The 19,818-nt window shown below is 33.9% G+C and overlaps 3 protein-coding genes across 9 annotated transcripts; 1 reads left to right on the forward strand and 2 right to left on the reverse strand.

The window, feature by feature from the left end:
• Positions 1 to 116: 116 nt before the first annotated feature.
• On the reverse strand, positions 117 to 3,757 carry LOC112521963 (serine/threonine-protein kinase D6PK-like). 6 transcript variants are annotated; one of them, XM_025131023.1, is made up of 4 exons: positions 3,622 to 3,757; positions 3,386 to 3,424; positions 1,058 to 2,792; positions 117 to 973 (listed from the first exon to the last, which is right to left on the reverse strand). In XM_025131023.1, exons 3-4 carry the CDS (start codon positions 2,584 to 2,586, stop codon positions 208 to 210), a joined length of 2,295 nt encoding a protein of 764 aa, XP_024986791.1. In that variant the 5' UTR covers positions 2,587 to 2,792; positions 3,386 to 3,424; positions 3,622 to 3,757; the 3' UTR covers positions 117 to 207. The 6 variants fall into 6 exon arrangements, with proteins under 6 accessions (XP_024986791.1, XP_024986782.1, XP_024986766.1 ...); XM_025131014.1 differs by having other exon boundaries at positions 3,386 to 3,451; XM_025130998.1 differs by having other exon boundaries at positions 3,386 to 3,478.
• A 9,699-nt stretch (positions 3,758 to 13,456) lies between these two features.
• On the forward strand, positions 13,457 to 15,928 carry LOC112520187 (serine/threonine-protein kinase D6PKL2-like). Its single transcript, XM_025128490.1, has 2 exons — positions 13,457 to 14,040; positions 14,930 to 15,928. The coding sequence occupies exons 1-2, from the start codon at positions 13,457 to 13,459 to the stop codon at positions 15,732 to 15,734; spliced, it is 1,389 nt and encodes a 462-aa protein (XP_024984258.1). The 3' UTR covers positions 15,735 to 15,928.
• A 1,554-nt stretch (positions 15,929 to 17,482) lies between these two features.
• Positions 17,483 to 19,018, reverse strand: LOC112520117 (60S acidic ribosomal protein P2-like). 2 transcript variants are annotated; one of them, XM_025128428.1, is made up of 5 exons: positions 18,965 to 19,018; positions 18,604 to 18,695; positions 17,959 to 18,188; positions 17,819 to 17,860; positions 17,483 to 17,733 (listed from the first exon to the last, which is right to left on the reverse strand). In XM_025128428.1, the coding sequence occupies exons 2-4, from the start codon at positions 18,689 to 18,691 to the stop codon at positions 17,834 to 17,836; spliced, it is 345 nt and encodes a 114-aa protein (XP_024984196.1). In that variant the 5' UTR covers positions 18,692 to 18,695; positions 18,965 to 19,018; the 3' UTR covers positions 17,483 to 17,733; positions 17,819 to 17,833. The 2 variants fall into 2 exon arrangements, with proteins under 2 accessions (XP_024984196.1, XP_024984190.1); XM_025128422.1 differs by having other exon boundaries at positions 17,483 to 17,860.
• Between the last annotated feature and the right edge of the window lie 800 nt (positions 19,019 to 19,818).

Consider the following 19,818-nt stretch of genomic DNA (forward strand, 5'->3'; position numbering starts at 1 on the left):
TATTAAAAAAAGTTTAGGACTTTGATTATTCACAATAGTTTTATTACGATAATTCAAAAATCTTCAACAGGATATATATATATATATATATATATATATATATATATATGATCACTTGCTTGCTCAACTTTCTTGTATTACATCGTGTACACTTTTAATACATATTTACAACAAAGATCAAATTCCTCAACTCTGGAAAAACCTTTTCTAAAACATGTCAAACACCAAATTCTCTGGAGCCATACTTCTAAAATCATATATTTTAGGAATCTCCGGTGGGGTCGCACACCGTATCAGAGCCCAGTTCAGTCCCTCGAAGAACGGATGCTGCTTGATCTCTGCAGCCCCTTTCAACGACCCTAACCTATTCTCCGGGTGCTTCCGCAGTAAACTTCTAACTAAATCTCTAGCGCTAGAACTCACAATCGGGTTATCAGGAAACTTGAGACCTTCAGATACCACATTTGCCAATGTGTCATCATCTCCCATGCCTTTAAAAGGCGTCCTACCGTATAAAAGCTCATACATTAAGATCCCATATGTCCACCAATCCACCGCACTCCCATGTCCTTCGCCTTTTATGATCTCCGGAGCCAGGTACTCATGGGTCCCAACAAAGGAATTGGATCGAGCATTGATGGGCTCCACTACTAGTTGTGGCACCTGGATAACTATATCAGATTTTAGCTTTGGTGCCACGGATGGAAGTCTTGGAGTGAAACATGGGACTTGCCAAGATGGTTGAAGACAGAAAGGATCTATGCAGCTGGACTCTGTGTTCTCGACAACAGCTGATGATGGTGATGGTTTTAGCAGTGTTGGATTAGGATCACATCTCAGGGACAAATCGAAATCCGTCAGCATGATGTGACCATCTTCTCTTACCAGGATGTTTTCTGGTTTTAAGTCGCGATACACAATACCAAGCATGTGCAAGTACTCCAAAGCAAGGAGGATTTCAGCAACATAGAACCTGCAAGCAAAACAAAAACATCATAAGATGAAACAACAATCATGATCACGAAGAAAGAAAACGAACAAAAACCTAAACTTTTACCTGGTTGCTTCTTCGGAGAAGCACTTGTTGGGCTGCTTTTGGCGTAGCACGTGCAAATCCCCACCAGGACAATATTCGATGACCAAACACGAGTATTTATCAGTTGTAAACTGGAAGAATAATGTAGGGAGAAACGGGTGATCAAGCAATTGCAATATCTCCCTTTCTGTTTGAGCCCTTGTGGCCTTTTTCCTAAGAGCCAATAACTCATTATCAATAATTTTCAAAGCAAAGAAGCAATTTGAGCCGATAAGCTCAGCAAGGTAAACAGCTCCAATGTCTCCACCTCCAAGCTTTTTGATCAACTTGAAGTGTCTTATATGCAAGCTACCATGCTGCTTCTGAGCGGAATAAACAGCTTCCCATCTCAAATCTTTTGACATGTGAGGCCGACACCCACTTCTGTTAACACCACTTAGATTGCTGTCACAACTGAAGCTTGTGCTACTGCTGCATTCACCAAGGCTGCTCTTTGAGCTCTGAGATAACTCCCCCTTTTCTCTTGGTCTTAATTTGTCATCAGCTTTATTAAAAACTGTATTAGGTCTTCTCTTAACTTTCGTAATTAAAGCTGGTTTGCTAGCACTTGAATCCATAGAACTCGAACCATCTTCAATACCAACACTTGTACTGCCTGATGTGGGAGATGTTTTCTTCAAATCCGTATCCTTGGTACCAGCACCTTTATTAAATTGATAATGAGAATTGCTGGTGCCAGAAACTGAAGCTAGTTTGTTTTTCTTACTAACAAGATTCTTGTTCCTCAAAATAGGCTGCATCAACTTGGCTGCAGACCTAGAGCTGGGGAGAAAAGATGAAGAATCTAACTTGGATTTCTGATTGTTTTCTTGTCCGACTGATTCACCTGATTCAACTGAGGCAGGTATAATTTCGTCTACCACAGGGAGTTTCTTTCTAGAACGAGTGGATAAAGCAGAAAGTTTCAGCTTAAGGTTTCGAGTCTGCCCCAATTCCGTCACTGAAGTTCTACTACCAACTTCAGAGGGAGCAATGGAACTGGTAGTGGGATTATCCCGCTTGTGTAAAGATATGGGTATCTTTGCAGGAAAATTCGATGCTGATATTTCTGGAACAAGGGATACTTCCACCATATCTCGATGACCTATGTTATAATTAACCTCCTCTCCAGCTGCTATCTGTGACCTTTTGACAGGTCCGGCTTCCGAGCCACCTGAAAACCCTGTTGGCTTTGACAACCTCTTCATTGCTGCCATTTCTGATGCTTGGGAGATGCTCAATCCTCTCAGTGCCTGCTTCAAACTAACAGGCTCTGAAATTCCAATTCCTGACGCTTGATACAAAGCAACCCTCATTGGTCTTTTCATGGATTTCTTCTGTTCATCTCTAAGAACTTGTGGGAACCCCTTATTCTTGGTAGAAATTCTAATTGATTCAAAAAGCCGGTTAATGTCATCCTCTACATAGAACTTTTTCCCACGCTTACTAGATTCAAAATCTGAACCTTCTTCCAACTCAACAATTTCCCCAGTGCCATGAAAAGTGCCCATGTTGATAGATGGGTTACAATACGTAGAAATGCTGTTCTGGCCTTTCAAGTGTACATCAACCAATTTCTAGCAAAGCAATTCGAAAACACAGGAGGGTATCAGAGAAATCATTGCTCATCCTGGAGGCCATCTCTGATCATACCGTATTTAAAGAGTGAGAACACCTCCAGATCCCTTGCCTCCTTGCAATTTGAAAGCTTGGTATTCTGTCACAATGTTCAGACTTCAGAAGAAGAGCAATAATCTTATCTCAAGCAAATTATAGAAGCACCATTCCTAAACAATTTGTTAGGAAATGCATTGCAAGATACATCACTAGAGATTAAACATATCTGTATAGAAAATATCATAACCCTCCAACTAATCTGCAATCGAGCAGAATGAGCAGTCGACTTTATAAGTTATAAAAATTCTGAGGCTGTCTCGTAATAAACTTGAAGGGGAAATAAATTGTGATGCCATGGGATGCAATTGTCAAATGAAAACTTGAATTCCTTGAATCAAGGAACCAATGGAGCATCAAATAAAACCTAGACAATGATTCAGCTCATGTTTGTTGTTGAGTAAAAATCAGACTGAAAGAAGCATATTTAGTGATTTAACATTTTCATCTTGTTTAACTGAAAGCCACTACTATTGCTTGAACTCTGAATTGGTTTATAATATTATTTGGGGTTTGAATTATGCACATACGACAGCAGATTCCAGATGATGACTTGAGGAATCAATTTAACTTGCAATTGAAGCACCAAACCCTCTCCATCCCCAAAAATTGGAACATAAAAAAGGGAAGAAAAACCTGGTGATATAATATAAACACCGTCAACAACCATGTGCCCTGGAAGCATTAAATATATTATATTCCCTATAATAATCAAAAAATCAGAAACCCCTACAACAATTAGCAGCATATCATTATAAATTTGAATAAGGGCAAGCAGTAGTAGATAAGAAAATCCAGAGATTCCATGGATTGGAAAAGACGAGTATCCTGATATATAATACATGAAAGAGCAAAAGAAGAAGAGTAGTTACCTGAAAGAGTGAATTGGGGATGAAGATGAAGATGAAGATGAAGATGAAGATGAAGATGAAGATGAAGAAGATAGAAGTAGGGCTGATGGTGTATGAAATGAAAGGGGGTTACAGGGTTAGGGCACGAGAGAGGGAAGGGAAGGTAGGATTGAAATTAAATGGAAGAAATATGGATGCAAATCACGAGAAGTTTCACTGTTGATTTCCTCCTTCCAATTTGGCGGATTAAACCTTTTCTTCATTTCCGTCTCTTCTTTTTCACATTTAAGTATCGTAAAATTTACAACTCTTTCTCGTTCTAAAATAAATGTTTATAATAAAAATTACATATAATTTCTAACATATGTAATTTATACACATTTTCATCTTTGATAATAAAGAAAAAAAAGAATTTTATATTATAATTTTCTTCACTGAATGAACCTGGCAAGGGCTAAGAATCTTATCCGGTAAGAACGATAATAAGAATGGAGAGTCTTACCCGGTAAATGAATGTTATGATTCTTACCCGCATAAGCGCTTACTAGATAAATTTTGGTATAGCATACGTTTTGATATACTACAATTTTACCCAATAAAATAAATTATAGTGTTGACCTTTAATGTTAAGTACTTACCGGATAAACATTTAGGTTAACAGTCCCTTACTTTTTAAAATGGACACAATAACTTAAAATAAGAATATGGATATTTTATTTAGGGTGGAGGGAGTATAATATTGTTATTTATTTACAAGGATATTTTATAATAATAAAAAAATAATAAACAAAAATATATCTAGAATTTATATGTTGGTGTAAAATTTATTATCATTCATTAGAATAAATTTATTATATTCAACAAATTTTACAAATTTAATGTAAATTTTAGTGTAACTCATTGAAGATGTGTTAAACTCGTACATTCTTGTAAAGTCATATTTATATCAAATCTTTCTATAAACGTTAGTAATTTTTAGTTAACCATTTTTAAAAAAAAATTATATATTAACAAAAGAAAACAACCCAAAACAAGAAGGTTCAAGCTTCTACAAGAGGTAGAAGCACACCCCCTTGTTGGTCCCGAGGGACAGAGGACGCTGGGTTAGCCGAAAGATGGTTATCGGGTTAAGAATAACACAAACCAAAACTATATACGGTAACTTGCAAAAAAAACAAGTCACAACACCAATGACACCCAAAACAAACACAAGCCACAAGAAAAACACATGAACCAACAAACTGAAGCAAATTAACCAACAAACCACACCCGCTACACCAATCCGGCCAAGAAACGCTAAAGTTCTTCGCATGCTTGGAGATCCGGTTAAACGATAAGAGTTGGAGATTAAAAAACCGATCAATTTGATGAGCAGAATGTTGAGAGAAAACTTGATCGTTAGGATGCAACCAAATAGAATAGAGAGTGCACAAAACCGCTGGCCTCCAAGGGGACCTATGAGCAACCAGGGCGGTAAGAGATTATCAGTAGACGAGAAGATTATCCAACGTGGTTGCTGATGAGAAAGACCGACCCTATCATCGAAATATTTTACTTCATAAATGAAAGCTCTTCGGACACTTGATAAAGCAGTGCTTGATGCACTCGATTTGCTCTTCGCAACAAGGGCAAATAAAAGAATGAAGTTTTATGCCTTTGTCATGCAAAACTTCACGGACTTCTCATTCGGTTAATTAACTATATTTTTGGAATAATCGAAATATAATTTATATTTTCAACAAAACTCAAATTCAATTTAAAAATTTACAATTTAATACATATATTTGTGTTACATCAATAAAAAAAAATTATGATATAACATGGAGAATTACCAATAACAATCTAAGTTTGAAGAATAAACAATTATCATAATCTATTATACATATAATCGAAAATAGATAATTGCATAACCAATAACCTTAACCACGATGCTTTCTCTATTTTTAAAAACATTAAAGTTGTTTGCCGGGCGGTTGACTTTTAAAAATTATGATATAACATGGGAATCTTGAAAATACAGAATTTCAAATAAAACTTGGAAAAAATATTACAAAAGAAATACTTCTTAACAACCTAATATGAAAACGTTGAACAAATAAACCACTCAACCTTAAATGATTATAACAAAATTTGTTATAAAGCATTAATATATATATATATATATAATATGAAAATAATTTAATATCTTCAGGTTTTCAGGATGGGTCTTGATCCACGTGTATGAAAAAAAGAAACATTTTATTTTATTTATATAAAGTTTTATATTTAAAATAAGAGAGATTACAATTAAAATCGTCAAATTAATGAATAAAAAACTTAAAACAAAAATATCTCATCTATTTAAATTAAAGAGCAACCTGCAATGCATTAAAATTTCAATATATATTATGTCATTATTACAACAAACATATTAGAAGTTGTAATTAATTTTATGGCCTCTTCTTTATGATACGTATTTTTATTGTATTTTATACATAAAATCAAGACCAAATTTATTTATTTTTGTAAAATGACAGTGATTAAAATGGTAAAAAAATTTGACGGTAACTGCTCATTTTATAAATTTGTATAAAACAATGACCAAAATAAATATTTGGTATTTCTTCTCTTTTTAATAAAAATGAAATCGAAACATGACACGACTTGTGAATGGTGTTATTATTGATGGCGATAAAAGGAGCCCACAATTTTAAATGTTTTATAATGATAAGTGTTGGATTACATCAAGAATAAAAGTTATGATTAAAAATTGAGAAAAGATTTATATTCTTAAATCAAACCTAATTGAAAAAAAAATATCAATGAGATACACTAGATCAATTATCTTTTAAATTGCATTTTATGGATTATTTTTGGGATTAAAAGTAATAAAAAATTCAATTTTTTTTCTTACACTTCCCATCTTGACTATATATTCTCACATGATCTTTTGTCCTAAATGACAAAATATATAAATTGAATAAAAAATGGACAACCATTGGGGAATTCGGGTCGGATTCCCATTAAAATAAAAGTTACTATGAGAAAAATAAAAAAGAGACTTTCACCATCTGATCGATTCTAATTGAAGATCAACATCAATTTGGTGCACCAGATCAATTACTATGGTAAACAAAATTCATGTGGTGAGGATGAAATTAAAAATGATCAATGGTCCAAATTGATTCTTACATTTTTTATCTTAACTTTTATTTTTACATGATCTTTCATCTGAATAATGTTTCGTTAATAGTTAAAAACATTAAATCAAATAGACGAAAGATGTATTACACTCAAATGAATTAATCATGGTACCTTCCCGGTTCAAATGAGAGGGGCCCGTAATATGCGGGTCGGATTGTATGTGCTTTGATTTCGAGTCTTGACATTGACTTTTTAGTCTTTGTCATTCAAAAGCTAATGAATGTATTAGACTAATATATTTCCTTTCTATACTTTTTCTAAATTTATTTATATTGAATAATACTTTTTTTATACGTTTTATTAAATTTAGGCTTCATTATGTGATTCTAACTATAAAGGATGTTCATCAGTTGAAATCCGATTAATTTAAATGAATCCAATCCAGTGTAATCATTCATTGGATGTTGGATTTTGTCATCAAATCCTATCCAACGGTTCCATCTGTTGTATATTATTACTGGATCAAATTGGATTCATTCGATATTCTGCTCCAATTTTCAACCAATTAATCATATATTTTCTTAAGTTATTATAAAAATTATATAAATATCAACTAAAAAACAATCAAATCCACTTTTATTGGGTAGTTATCAGATTGGATATATTCAATTTTATTGGATGATGGATTGACATCTAAGAGCCGACCGATCCAATTTGGATGTTGAACTTTTGGATCCGGTCCAATCTAATTACGTTGGATATCCGATTATGACCAGTCGTTTTAAATTGGATGAGATGATTTTCTGAACACCCCTACCAACATTCTAACACACAAATGTGCTCTTACATACACATGTGCTGACATAAATATAACAAAAAATTACCCAAAATAGCTAAAAGGTTCCCTCTGAATCACAAACGGCCACTATCGATCTGAACCACCGTCAATCTTAACCATTGTCGACCATCGTCATCTGAACCACCACGGACCACCATCGATCTGGACCACTGCCAACTACCATCGATCAAAATCACCGTTGGCAACCGCCGATTTAAACCACCACCGACCATCACCAATCTGAACAACCACCGATCTGATCCATGTCTGAACCACCGCCAATCTAAACCACCTTTGATCTGAACCACATCCGATCATCGCCAGATGAAGTACCACGGACCACCACCGATATGAACAACTGTCGACCACCAGCGACTACCACCTATCTGAATCACCACTAGACATTGTTGACCACCAACGATTTGAACAACCACCCATTTGAACCACTGCCGCCACCGTCGATCTGAACCATCGCTGACCACCTCCATTTGAACCAACGCGGACCACCATCGATCTGAAACACTGTCGACCACCGCCAACTAAACAAATACGGACCACCACCGATTTGAACCATCATGGACCACCATCGATCTGAACCATCATTGATTTATTAACGTCGTTTGGCTTATAGTTTATATTTGGGTTGTGTTTAAATAATTATTTTATTACAGTTTTTTTAGTTTTTAAAAAATTAAAATTTTCAAAATGAGCATTTTGGTCATTTACCAATATTTCATTACAATTTCAAAGTTACATTATGTAAATCAAACAAACAGATTCCAATTCTTTAACATATTGCATTTCAGTGTTTGTCAACCAAACATGTGGTCAAACCTGACAACATTAAATTATAATTCCTTCAAAATAAAATTCCTTTAACAAATTCTATTTCATCCTAAAATATTTTACGAACCAAACGCGACCATGAAAACTTCTCCAATTCTTTTGCAAACATCAATTTGATGTAAAATATAAAAATATCCAAACAGTAAAAACTTTAATAATATTATGATTATGTAAATGCAGAATAACATACCAAATACACAATAAAATACTAATAAAAGAATTATATTTTAAATAGTTTATGTGCAATTACTACGAACAAACAGGTATAATCATCGTTTTATATAATGAGCGTCTAACACAAAATTTTCAAATAAACAATAATTTTCAGTAACATTTACTTGAATCAAATCTTTTATTCTGATCAACACTTATCTAAAATATTTAGTAAACAGCTTCATTACTTTAAATATTTAATGATTAATTAAATACTATAAGATAGAGGTTAATAAACTATTCAATATTTAATTTAATATTAAATATATCAACAAAAAACATAAGAGTATAATGTTCATTTTTAATTGTTTAACAGACGACATAAAATATTTAGTAAACAACAATTTTCAATCAACATTTATCTGAATCATACTACTTATCTTGATCAGACCTCTTATTTCAGTCAACACTTACTCAGATTTTTTGGTAAACAGCTCATAAGTATTCAAAAATTGTGTTTCTTTTTTATTACAAACATACCTCTCCAATTTCCTTACAACTAATTCTTACCAATTATTTTTTCCAACTCTTTTCTATTTTTTCTTTCTCCACTCTTTCAAATTTCTTCAACCAACAACTCAATAGCAGTCCAATACAAGTAAAACCAGTTTCAAGATTTGCTATAAGGACATTTATAGAATTGTTGTTTCAAGATAATGAAAAATAATATTTGAAGTATGATATTGATCGATTGAGCATGATGTAAATATGTAGTTGTTCAATAGATGTATTTTCATATTCACATTAAAAATCAACAGAAATAAGAACAAAACTAGATTGTTTGTGTCTGCATTCAACTTCTCTTCAAACATTTTCATGTTATCATTCGCAAATTGAGTCTATATAAAATTAAGGATTGTTTTGGATTTCAGATGATATCAAAATAGTAACCCAACATATTACAAGGAAGATTGAGGCCCTAATAGAAGGCCCATAAGCTATTAGGGAAGCGAATTATAATTTTTCATTAATTTTAGAAGCTAATCAAGTCCGAGCCAAGCAACCAATGCATTTCCTTTTCATTATAATTTGTTTTATTAATTATGTTTCTTTAAAGTTGCCTTGGTCAACGAGTTTTTAACGGAGTCATGAAGAAATAAAAGAGCTTAGTGGATGGTGTTTAGGGTCGTGGGCTAGTCGCATTGGTAGTAGGATCTGTTTGGTTCAATTAACGAAAAATATGAGAAAACCATCACATATCATTCCCTTCCTCAATCTTTGCTTCTTTGGAGACCAACAATCTCGAATTGGCTGATAACAAAAACACCTAACATTCAACGAAAAGGCAACACGATGGTTGCATTAATTTCCCCCAAATATTTTTTAATTATGTATTTGACGTCATTAGCCTACATGCTAATACGACTAGTGACGAAATTGAGACATCCACTTCCAATTGCAAGCAACCAAATGACCAATTCAATGTGTTCCCCATTGCTAGTTTCTTTTAGAAGACTGTTATTCTATGTGCATCCGACTTAATTTCTCTTTCTTTTAACTGGATTGATAGTCATCCGACTTCAGTGGAGGTAGAACGCCCAAAAAGAAACATTTACCTACTACAAGGCTGGTGCAATCTTAGTTTTTTATTACTCTGAGTCCATAAAAAATATATCTTACAAAAACTAGATACAAAATAGTATATTAGGTTTAAATTGACTAATTTTGGCAACAATTAGTTTCTCAACCTTATTTATTTACAATCTAAGGAATAAAAATCTATTATGATACAATGACAAAATTGCCTGGTTTCCGTTCAAAAAAAAAAAAAAAATACAGACAGATCTAACTATAAGACTGTAACTATATGGAATATGTCCAACTTATGTTGATAAGAAGGGACATACCCAACTTGACAATTGACATAGTACCTAACGACCAAATAAATAGGGACGGTATTCGTATTATAGATACAAATAACATAATTATATGATTTTAGTAGAATATTTATCTGATAATTTTATATTATATTATATACTTTTGGTGGGTATCAAGTATTAATTTTCTTTATAGTTGAAAATTAATGGCCAATTGTTGAAGACCAATTCATTTCATTTATGAGGCTTACTCTTCGAATTTTGTGTTTTTTTAAATATAAATAACTATAGAAAAATAAACTATCTCAACTACTTTCATATCTATGACGGATTATATTAAATTTTACGATTAAATACCTTCTGATGTTCCTCGATACACAATCGAAATAATTCGTTTAATTGTCAATTAAATAAGTTAAATATTTCCTAAAAACAAGTTTTACTAAATATAAATATAAACAGTTAAAAAAATGGATCTATTTATTTATGGAAAAAATGTGGTATTTGATTATTTTGTACCTACTTGGGCCAGCCCAAAATTGAATGCTAACGACCGCCAATGAAGTCCCTAATTATTGGGCTGTTCAAGATGGCAAATAAGTTCCTTCCACATTTAGTTAATTTGCTGTATCTATTCTATACTATATTATAAAGCATTTGATAAAAACTTTTAAAAATCATTTTTGTAGTGTTATTTAGATTTTTGTAGACGCTAAATCAATATTTTCAACAACTTTAGAAGAACATCACATTATTCGGTATGATAATAATCCCCGTCTATTTTAAAAAGTTAATTCAATGGTCAGAATTTAAAAATATTATTGTTAACGTTCAATTTATAACAAGTAATTGTTATCGTATGACGGTTGTTTCATCTCATAATATCAGTATTTCTGTAATCAGATTGTAAATAGAATCGCATGGTGAAATATCGGAAGAAAAACATGTATGTTTTTTTAAAATGGAGACATGCCAAATAGAAGGAGACACACTATGCATGATGGCTTAACAAACATTGAACTCAAATTAAGGTGTGTTGTTAAGCTTCACAATTATTAAAACAAAAAGGTCACATGTCACACATAGCAAGGAAACACCCATGCCTTAATTCAAGCACTATGCCACACTACATATGATATTATTATTTTTTTAATCTCAAATTATTTATTTAAATATCATGTTTATTATAAATAAATTTAAATATTAGTTTGAATTTAGAATATTTTTTCTCTTTTAAAAATAGTTTATGAAGGGATGGCTACAGTATTTAATTATGGTAGACGAAAAATAAAAGTAGTTTAAATAAAAAGGGGGAGTCAATATCGATGTTGGATAAATTAATGTTGACAGGAACTAAATGAAATTGAATTGTGTTGTCCGTATTATATTCATTTAAATTACGCAAACGGTGTAATTTTTACCCAATTTCATATATATGTCGTATTCGAGATCTGGTATTTAATCTGGTAATAATAAGAATTGAGAAAAAAAAAATCAATACTTGATTTAACATTTATAAGTCAGCAAGATGCTTAAGAGATATCATCATATCAATAATTAACACACTTGTAATGTGAGTTTCATTATTTTCAAAATTAGACTAGAATTGATCTAAAAAAAGACTGCTAAGCGGTTGTTTACTTTTGACTTAATTAGCTTAATGGTTTGACTAACTTACTCACACAACTATATGTACTTGTTTTTTTGCAGATTAATAGTAAATGATCTGGCTTAGTGTGGACAACACGGGTGTGTTGTCCACACTAAGCCAAAAAATTGACTTTCCACCCCTGTTTAATAAAACACGCCTCCTTCATCTTGTATGCTTCCTTTCAGACATATGAAGAACCCATCTCACGTCAAGAAACAAGATCAAAAGCTCGAATCGCCCTTGAAGTCCTCCCACAGATTCAAATGAAAAATGAAAGAACACATCTCAGATTGCAGATTCAAATACTTAAATTACCATTGTGTCTCCTTCGTAATCATAATAAAACCCTAATATCTAATTTGACCCCCCTCCTCAACCTTAATCGAAATCCTCTTTATATTTACGTTCTTTGTTCATCACTCCCCAAACCTAATCGAAACCCTCATCTCTGTCATCTTTGAACTTGGGATTTTGATATATTCTTAGATTTAGAGATTTAAACTTGATTATTTGATTGAGAACTTGGTTTGATGGATTCACATAGGTTTTCATTGTGGTTTAGATTATTCATTAATTTCTTGTTGGTTCTTATGAACCCCACTTCATAGGTTCATATTTTTCCTTGTAGATTTTCATATGTTTTCATTGTTAGTCTATGTTGAAGTTTATCTGATGATTCGTGGGTAAAACAATCATTATTATCATTTAGACGGTTGATTCGAGAAAAAAAAAAGTAAATAACAATAATTTTTTCTAAATAGACAAATTTATCCATATAGAATTTGTTAAAAAAAACCCTTGAACATGGTGATTATATATAAAAACAAATACAAGGCAGTAATAGGTTTTTTTATGCTGGTTAATAGAAGTTAAACAAATAAAAAAAAATAAAAACAATAAATGAAAAACCGATCAAAATAGATAATCCTTTAACTACTTTCACTTTTGTAACGAATTTGCATTTTACAAATAGTTTAAAGAGAAAAGTTTTAAAAAACTTAATAGACTTTAATATTTAGAATAATTAACTTATTGAATATAATTTACGCAAATTCTTTACAGTGTAGTTCTGTTTTTCCAATGAAAATCAAATTTACATATAAACCCTCTTGTTAAAATAGTAATCCGGGGTTCATAAAATAAATTTGGGTTGGGGTCAAAATTTGATAATAAAATGAAAAATAAATGGAGATGAAGAGGTTCCCGACCCATCTAATCACCAATGGCTTATTAACAGGTGTGGGCCCAATATACATCAACCCCTCTTAAAAACAACACCTTCTTCCCTCACCTCTACCTCTACCTCTACCTCTTCCTCTTCCACTCCACTCCAATTCCATTCTCTCTCTCTCTCTCTCTCTCTCTCCAATGGAACCACCATGGATTGACGACCTCGCCGACGACCTCCAAAGCATTAGCTTCAACTCCACCACCACCACCGCCACCGACATCAACCGTAGCACCAGCTCAGGCTCCGAAACTACCTGGACAACCGCTACCTACTCCGCTCGCCACAATCTCTCACTCCCTCACACTAACAAACGCTCCGCTCCTTCCGGAGATCCATGTTGGGACGCAATCCGACAAGCAGGATCTGAATCCGGTGCTAATCTCTCCCTCACTGACCTCCGATTCATCCACCGTCTCGGTGCCGGAGACATCGGCGCCGTTTACCTCTCCGAGATTAAACGTCCATCTTGCTCCTCCTCCCCTGCACTTTTCGCCGCCAAGGTCATGAGTAAGAGAGAGCTAGCCAGCCGTAACAAGGAAGGCCGAGCCAGGGCAGAAAAGGAAATTCTCGAAATGTTAGACCATCCGTTTCTACCGACACTTTACGCGTCGTTAGAATCACCGAAATGGTCATGCCTTTTGACGGAATTTTGCCCCGGCGGTGACCTCCATGTTCTCCGGCAACGTCAGCCCTGTAAACGCTTTCCCGAATCCGCCGTCAGGTTTGCATTTTACCACCCCATTTTAAATTGCATGTGTTTAAACATGTGCGAGTTAGAATTAATTACAGGATCAAACCAAAAAAATACTTAATTGTTACAATAGGTTTTTTTAATCGTATTTTTGGTGTTTTTATAAAAAATTTAAGATATTTTTAAAATAAAATATCATATTAATTCTTAATATATGATATTATTTGAAGAAATGTCATAGATTTATAAAATAGTTTTTGAAAATGTCTTGTAAAATAAATAATATAACGTTTTATTTAAAAAATATTTGAAATTTCATAAAAACATGTTATAGACCTAAGTTTTATCGACTATTCTAACCAAGTTCTTTTAGTGCATTATACATAGAAACCAATCAAACCATCCCATCTACGAAATTAAAATCGACGGCAGGTAACGTATCATATGCCGTGGGACCACTGCTTGCGCATCATATATTCTTTAGACTGCTTCACACCTGATAATTCAGTTAAGTTAAACATAGTAAACCCCATCGAGTTCTGATGGGTAGTTAATGTTATTACACAACACAACATGCGCGAGTCCATGTGCGTTCGTGTGCATATAAAAAGGTCAAACTTTTTCCTACTGCCACGTGGGTAATAATTGCGCCACTAAGGTCCACGAAAAGAGTCTCGTTTAAATCAAAATTTTCAAAAATGCCATTAAGAAGTCAAACAGTCAAAGTGAGAGACAGGTAGGTTGGGGTCATTGAAACGTTGTCGTTACTGGCATTTAAAATTATTTATTGCACATCGGCGAGACGTAAATGGATGATTCTCGGTCGGGTAAGTTTGACCCGTAACCGGTTGCCATTAATGCTCATAACTTGAATTACTGGAAATTAAAATTACAAATATTTTTTTGTTTTTTGATTCAGGTTTTACGCATCGGAGGTGGTGGTTGCTCTTGAGTACCTTCACATGTTGGACATCGTTTACCGTGATCTCAAACCGGAAAATGTTTTGGTCCGATCCGACGGTCACATCATGCTCACTGATTTCGATCTCTCCTTGAAATGCGATCTTTCCGCCTCCACCCCTGCCCAGGTTTTCTCCGATCACAACCGCCCTAATCTGCCGTCGTCGACGGATCATTATGCCTTCGATCCACCCAAAGTTACGTCATCTTCATGCATTCTTCCTAACTGTATAGTCCCTTCAGTCTCCTGTTTCAACCCCAAGCGCAGACGCAAGAAGAAGCTAGGGAACCACGGAGGTCCGCAGTTTGTGGCGGAGCCGGTGGACGTCCGCTCCATGTCTTTTGTTGGGACCCACGAGTATTTGGCGCCGGAGATTGTATCCGGTGAGGGGCATGGTAGTGCGGTGGATTGGTGGACGCTAGGGATATTTATTTTTGAACTTTTCTACGGGATTACGCCTTTTAGAGGGATGGATAATGAGCTAACTCTAGCGAATATTGTAGCTCGAGCTCTAGAGTTTCCGAAGGAGCCTGTGATTCCGGTGGGGGCGAAGGATCTGATATCGCAATTGTTGGTGAAAGATCCGGTGAGAAGATTGGGGTCAACAATGGGGGCATCGGCGATTAAACATCATTCGTTTTTTCAAGGTGTGAATTGGGCGCTCTTGAGATGTACTACGCCACCGTTTGTTCCGCCACCCTTTAACAACCGTGAGGTTGTGTCGGATGATAGTTGCTCCGACACTCCGGTGGAGTACTATTAGCGGTGGGGTTATATTTTCCGGCGGCCAAACTTTGATCCTGTTTGGGTGGAATTGGCTTTAAGAATTCACACTGTGTACAGAATTCAAATTGACTGATTTGTGAATCTTGAGATCATCATGTAGCCATTATTTCATGGAATTTGTGATAGACGACTAGATTGAAAAATATATAAAATATTTTGTTATTTTTTTTGAATATTATTTATTTTCTCAAAACAAAGGGTTACAATTTTAAATTAAATATTTATATCCAGAAATAACCCTCTTAGCTACTTTTTATTTTATTTTATTCTCAATTAATAGAATTTATTATGGCACAAATTTGGTTATTGCTGTTGGTCTTACACAACCTCTCAATTAAATGCAACTAAATATCAACACTTGCAATCTATATTTATATATTGAAATAATTAGAGCAATATTTAAACTATAAACTAAGCTTTGTTTAACCATTAATAAATCTAAAGAATTCATATAGAAAAATATAATAAATAAACAATTGTTATATAATATATATATATATATATATATATATATATATATATATGAAGTTGATATTTCTTGTTTTATGTACTTGTCTTCATCTATTTGTTCAAACCGACATTAATAAACATATAAGCAAGTATAAATATGTCAACGAGCATGGGGCCATGGCGGCAAAGAGAGGTATGTTTGTGGTTGAAACGATTGAGTCGAGGACAGGGATCTAATGACGGAGGTGGCCACCGGTGGTGGTTCAACAATCGTCCCCACCATGTGAGTTTGTTTCCCACGGTGGTGCAATTGTGGGGTTTTAAGCATTTGTCATTTGTTTTATGTTTGTGAATACAAAAAACCACATTTCTTGTTCATATTAGAGCATTTTACCTTTTCAATACATTCGAGATTGATATATACTTTTTGTTCTTGCATATATTGTTTTACTACAGGTTTTGGTCATACTTTTGTACATATCTGGAGAAATCAAATACCCTTGATTGAGTTAAACGATTGCTGTAATAAAAACAACACAAATAATTGGACGATGGTCGATAATATCATATGATATGCCATCTCTAAATAGTAAATATGTTAGATGAATTTGTTAAGACCCATCAACAATTATTTACTTATGTAAAAGAAAAAGCATAACATTTATTACACATTTGTCTAACCATACTCTCCATAAGATGAGTTATTGCTGTATATTTTGCTAACATGTCTTGGTTTGCTTAATTAAACTAGAAATAAACTGGTAAGGTAACGATATCTCGTTTTCTTACCAATTACAAATCATCGTCACAACATCGTTACAACTGAATATAATATGTAGCAAATATTTTATTTCACAGAACCAATGTACTCGACAAACTTAAAACGCCTAGAAAGTCGCATGTTGCAAATACCCGGCCAACACAACCTTTTTATGTAACCTAAGAAGTCCATTTGCCAGTTGAGCTAACCCCACAGGTCTCACATTAAAGAGGAGTTGTTTGAAAGTTGAAAAGCTGTTTCAATACCACAATTTTTTGATGATGCAAAGTGCCTTGAGATTTAGATTGGCATTTTACATTATGAAATCTAAGGGTGATCCTAATAGAGTAATAGGTATGAGGGTTCAGAGAACGATGACGGTTAAAATGTAGTTGCCTCCTACAGATTACAAATAATATCTTCCGAGGTCACTTTGATGTTTGTTGATGTGCCAATTATTTTGTGTGCATGGATTTATGAGGTGGGGTAATCGATTGGTGACGACATTAAGAAAATGACAAATATCGGTCTAATGTCGATCATATAAGGTTACATTTAACTCGTTCTATCAAGCTACATAACAAGTCAGTACATCACCATATTGGATGAAGATAGATAGTATTTATCATCAAAAACTTCCAAGGCAATGGCTTATCTATGGAGCTCAAGTTGAGGTATACAGCACATCGGCAGCCACGTTTCAAAATCAACAAATTGAAGATGATATAAAACCATTAGCAGAACAAACTACTTGACTGAAAAAGCTCTGGAAACAAAATTCAACGTTTGAGGATAAAACTATGAAATCGCTACCAAAAAATTCATATCCAAAGATGAGACAAGAAAAATACTTGGTACCATGATCCTCAGTCAAACAAACTGAATCCCATATCCTGCAAACCATATCAATGAATAAACTCAGCAACATGTAACTAAAACCAGCTTTTTTGAACATAATTGAATCATAAATATGGTCTATAAGAGAGCTTACATCATCTGACTCCTCTTTCTCTTCAACTTTCTCTTCTTTCTTTGGCTCAGCGGCAGCAGCTGCGGCAGGTGCAGCACCACCACCAGCGGCAGCAGCAACTGCAACACCCCCACCACCAGAAGGAACTGAAGCCAACTTCTCCCTTCCAGATGCAATTAGTTCTGTGATATCCTTACCCTTGACCTCGGACAACAGCAATTCAATTCTGTCTTCATCGCAATCAGCACCCACTGCATGCCACCCACAAAGTTTCCAATATATAAATACAGATTTTCAGAATTTTGCAGCAAAGTGAGTACAAAAATCAAGTGTATAATAATCTTCTCCAGTTCCGATTCCCTATCGCAAAACATACAGTTTATGATGGTCATGGTTTACATTGATGCAACATTACCCCTCTATCACAAGGCATTTAGTTTTAGCAAACAGTGGAATAAAATATCATAACTTACACAGTAAGTTGTGAGCACATATACAAATCAGCATGAAGAGTAAAACTTAATTGCATTACTGTTGCATAGTTTATAATTTACTGTTTATCAAATTCAATCTACATTTTCAATTATGAAATGGTACTTGTAGCTAGATTGAAATTCAATCTACATTTTCAATTATGAAATGGTACTTGTAGCTAGATTGATTTACCTGAACCGAGGATGTTCTTCAGATCATTAGCAGATGGAGAGGTGTTACCGCCCAATAGAGCCAACAAGTATGCAGCCACAACCTTCATTTTGCTACACGTAACAACACCAGCGCGTAAACAACTAGCAAGTTTGCACTAAAATCCTTTTAAACTAACAAAAGTTAACAGGATTTTGATCCTAAAAAAGCTCTGAAGTTCTTAAATCCCAAAAAACAACCGTAAGATTGGAGGAAGGAATGGAGAACAAAATAGAGAGATGTGCGTTTTGACAATGATAGGTTTTCGCCTAGATCAAACCTTCGTATCGAAAGAATGAACCCAAATTTAGTGATGCATACTGCATAGGAAAGAAGAAGATACCTGTTAAATGTGTTACAGCCGCTCTGTAAATTTTGCGTGGTTTGTGCGTTAGGGTTCAGAGGCCCGCCTGAAACCCTAAACCCTATTTATAACTGTTAAAAACCGTGGTCCCTTATTCGTGGGCTTCGTGTGATGGGCTGGTCTACAGTTTTAAGCCCATTTACGTATCCACCTGTCTGGCTGTCTATACTCTAAATTTTAAAAAAAATGTCGGGTGAGTGAACACCAAGTCACATTATCTTACCAGATGAATATGATAAGGTTCAAGAATATTACCTGGTAAGAGCGAGACAAGGACCAAGAGTCTTACCCGGTAAGTGAGAGCGATGACTCTTACCATAGTAAGCGCTTACCGGATAAATTGTTGCATACAATACCATTTTGGTGGACTAAAATCTTACCAGGTAAATCAATGATAGTATTAAATTTTGCTAGTAAACACTTACCGGGTAAGTGTTTGATAAACGTCCCCTTAAACTAAAATCTTAATTCACTTCCGAATTCACATTTATAAAAGGTGGTATTAAAATTTAAAACAATAATCAATAATATTATTTGTTTTTAAAATTAAAAAGTAACTAAATGTTTACCTCTCATAATATAAATTATATTTTTACTCGTATATAATATATAACTAGAATGATACTCGTGCAATGCATCGAGACACGTCTTGATTTCAATGTTTCGTTTTATTTTCTTTTTATGTCGATATAATACGGTTTTATGTAGTTTTGAAAAAACGATAATGTTTTTATTTTGAATAAAATATAAATTTGAAAAATATATATATATCTATATCAGTATCAAATTAATCTTTTTAAAAGTTCTTGTGTTTTGCTATAATTTTCTTAATT

Source organism: Cynara cardunculus (genome assembly GCF_001531365.2).
Source record: "Cynara cardunculus var. scolymus isolate 2C chromosome LG 1, CcrdV1, whole genome shotgun sequence".
NCBI classification, from domain to species: Eukaryota; Viridiplantae; Streptophyta; class Magnoliopsida; order Asterales; family Asteraceae; genus Cynara; species Cynara cardunculus.